Source organism: Balearica regulorum, chromosome 19, assembly GCF_011004875.1.
Source record: "Balearica regulorum gibbericeps isolate bBalReg1 chromosome 19, bBalReg1.pri, whole genome shotgun sequence".
Taxonomy (NCBI): Eukaryota; Metazoa; Chordata; class Aves; order Gruiformes; family Gruidae; genus Balearica; species Balearica regulorum.
Genome location: NC_046202.1, coordinates 12,558,515 through 12,560,774, shown reverse-complemented (window position 1 = coordinate 12,560,774; position 2,260 = coordinate 12,558,515). Strand labels below are relative to the sequence as shown.

The following is a 2,260-nucleotide window of genomic DNA, read 5'->3' as shown; positions in this document are numbered from 1 at the left end:
CTCTCAGAAAACTTTCACTGAAACAGTCAGCATGTGAAATTCCAGCCCCTAAAGGCAACATTTTAATTGGCTATAATGGGGCCGGTGATTGAATTTAACTAGCTGCCAGTAGTCATAATGAACAGTGATTAAATACCTTACCAAAAAAGTGAACCAAGCTACCTGAATGTAATCTATGCCCTTTTCACACCTCCTCCTTCATGGTTTTCCCTTTCTTATTTTGCAAAACAGCACATTTGGATTTGGAAAGCTTGTGGGGGGTTTTGACAGCATAGAAAAGGGAATAAAGAACATGTTGCCACTATTACAATTTCAGCTATTATCATCGCAAAGAACTGTAAATAGACACGAAGACAAAATGTTCTTATAAAAATATTTATTTCTCAAAATTTGAATTAAATATTACATCAAAACCACAATTAATTAAATACAGAAAACATAACCTAAGCATGAATCTTCATTTAAAAAAATATATCTATTAAATAATATTCTTATTTGTCTGGAGTGGAGTTATTGCACCTGATCCCTCCGATATAAAAATTAAGTAGCAAAACACTAAAGTCAGATTCTGGAACATTTTCACTTTCCTAACTAGCTTTAAGTGACATTGAAGCATTTCCAATGGAGCCCGCAGCTGGCCGTGGCTCGCTCGTCCCGGCAGCCGGGGCACGCGGGGCAGCAGGGTCTGTCCCGGGACCTCAGTTCAGCTCCAGGTCGTTCACGTACTGCTGGACCCAGTCCTGCTCGGGGTTGGCGCAGACTTGGCGACCCTTCTTCGTGACGAACCTGTGGGGTGCAAAGAGGTCTAGTTTTGGTGGGAGAGCAATGCATGGAGGGGAACCCTGCCCAAAACGCAGCCTCTCCCAAGGATCAGCAGAATTTGGGCATGCAGCACATCGCGCCCATCACGTGGGCGGTAATGGAGCAGGACCCTGTGTGCTGAACCCATGGATCATCACCTTGCACCTCTTGGCCCCCCATCCCTCCTGTCCCTGAGGCCAGCCTCCATCCCCTGTCTTTTGCAAAGGGGTCTTTCTGGATCCTCAGCCCAAAGGGAAAGCCCACCACCACCCCAGAGGAGAGGACTTACACGACGGCTGGCTGGGGGCACTGGCTGTTGGTCTCATAGTACTCCACCACGAAGTTGCGGGGCAGCTGTCGGGAGGTGTAGGAGAAGCAGCAGGAGGTCGGTGGGTCAGAGTCAACTGTGAAGGGCAAAGATGGTCATCAGCAGTGGCGAGGGATGGGGAGCCGGGGCAGGGAGCTGGGCTGCAGACCCCCAGGTTTGGGGTGTGGGGTGTGGGGAGGATGTGGAGGAGGAAGAGAAAAGCTGGGGTCTGTTTTCTTCTTCTTTTGATTCTTTCCCTTTTGGGTCCACCCTGAACTGGTGCTGACACAGCCCATGCCGTGCGTCGAGCTATGCCTTTCCCATGGCAAGAGAGCCCCAATGGCCCTGGAGCTCCTGCCAGAGGGTGGTCTGACAGGGGAAGGGAGCCGTGGGTGGAAGGTCTGTCAGAAGGGACCCTGTCCCAGCAGTGACACCTCTCCTGTCCCCACTTAGAGATGAAGGTGAAAGCCCAGACTTACTTGGCGCAGCAGAGGTCTGGTAGCAGAAGGCAGCGATGAGAATGGCAAGGACAGCCACAGAGACCTTCATGTCAGCTGAGAAGTGGTGGCCGGAGCTGAAGCAGGCAAGTGGAGCTTGAAAGCCTCTCCTCTCTCTGGTGCTGAGACAGTCAGCAAGTCCCCAATTTATGGGGTGAGGAGGTCTGTGCAGCGGCTTGCGTAGGCATGATGGAATTTCCCCCCAGAGAAACTTGCTTTCTGCAGTCTCGTGGTGGAATGGAGCAGCAGCCCCAGCCCCGGAAGGGTGAAGCTCCCCCTTCAGTTCAGAGTCTCCCCAGTGACACAGGATATGAAACAGTCATGGTTGCTATTTCTGCTTCTTTCATGCCTGTCCCTCAGTAAGAAGTTCCTCTGTGGAGGTTCCTGCCTTTGTCAACAGATCCCTATTGCCCAACCTGCCGAAGCAGCTTGGAGGCAAGAGAGCAGCCTTCCAAGAGCTGTGCAAATGGGCTGAAGAGCATGGATGGGATGAGGCCGGTTAGGGAAAAAGGGGTTGAAGTCTCTTCTGCCCTGGACTGTTTCGCTCCCATGTCTGCACAGCCCGTGCTGCCCCAGTAGCAGGAGACGAGAGCCATCACCAGTGGGCTCCATGTCCTGTACGAGCTGCACAGAGTCTGAGGGGGCTCAGGACATG

General features: G+C 51.7%; 1 protein-coding gene across 1 annotated transcript; it reads right to left on the bottom strand.

The window, feature by feature from the left end:
- Positions 1–561: 561 nt before the first annotated feature.
- On the bottom strand, positions 562–1,799 carry LOC142604547 (C-C motif chemokine 4 homolog). Its single transcript, XM_075771660.1, has 3 exons — positions 1,588–1,799; positions 1,091–1,205; positions 562–786 (listed from the first exon to the last, which is right to left on the bottom strand). Exons 1-3 carry the CDS (start codon positions 1,655–1,657, stop codon positions 699–701), a joined length of 273 nt encoding a protein of 90 aa, XP_075627775.1. The 5' UTR covers positions 1,658–1,799; the 3' UTR covers positions 562–698.
- Between the last annotated feature and the right edge of the window lie 461 nt (positions 1,800–2,260).

Excerpts from the sequence above, each read along its gene's own strand:
- LOC142604547 (XM_075771660.1), bottom strand. The coding sequence starts at position 1,657 with ATGAAGGTCTCTGTGGCTGTCCTTGCCATTCTCATCGCTGCCTTCTGC. Across the intron at positions 1,206-1,587 it reads CCAGACCTCTGCTGCGCCAA|TTGACTCTGACCCACCGACC; the intron begins GTAAGTCTGGGC and ends TGCCCTTCACAG. Across the intron at positions 787-1,090 it reads TGCCCCCAGCCAGCCGTCGT|GTTCGTCACGAAGAAGGGTC; the intron begins GTAAGTCCTCTC and ends TGCACCCCACAG.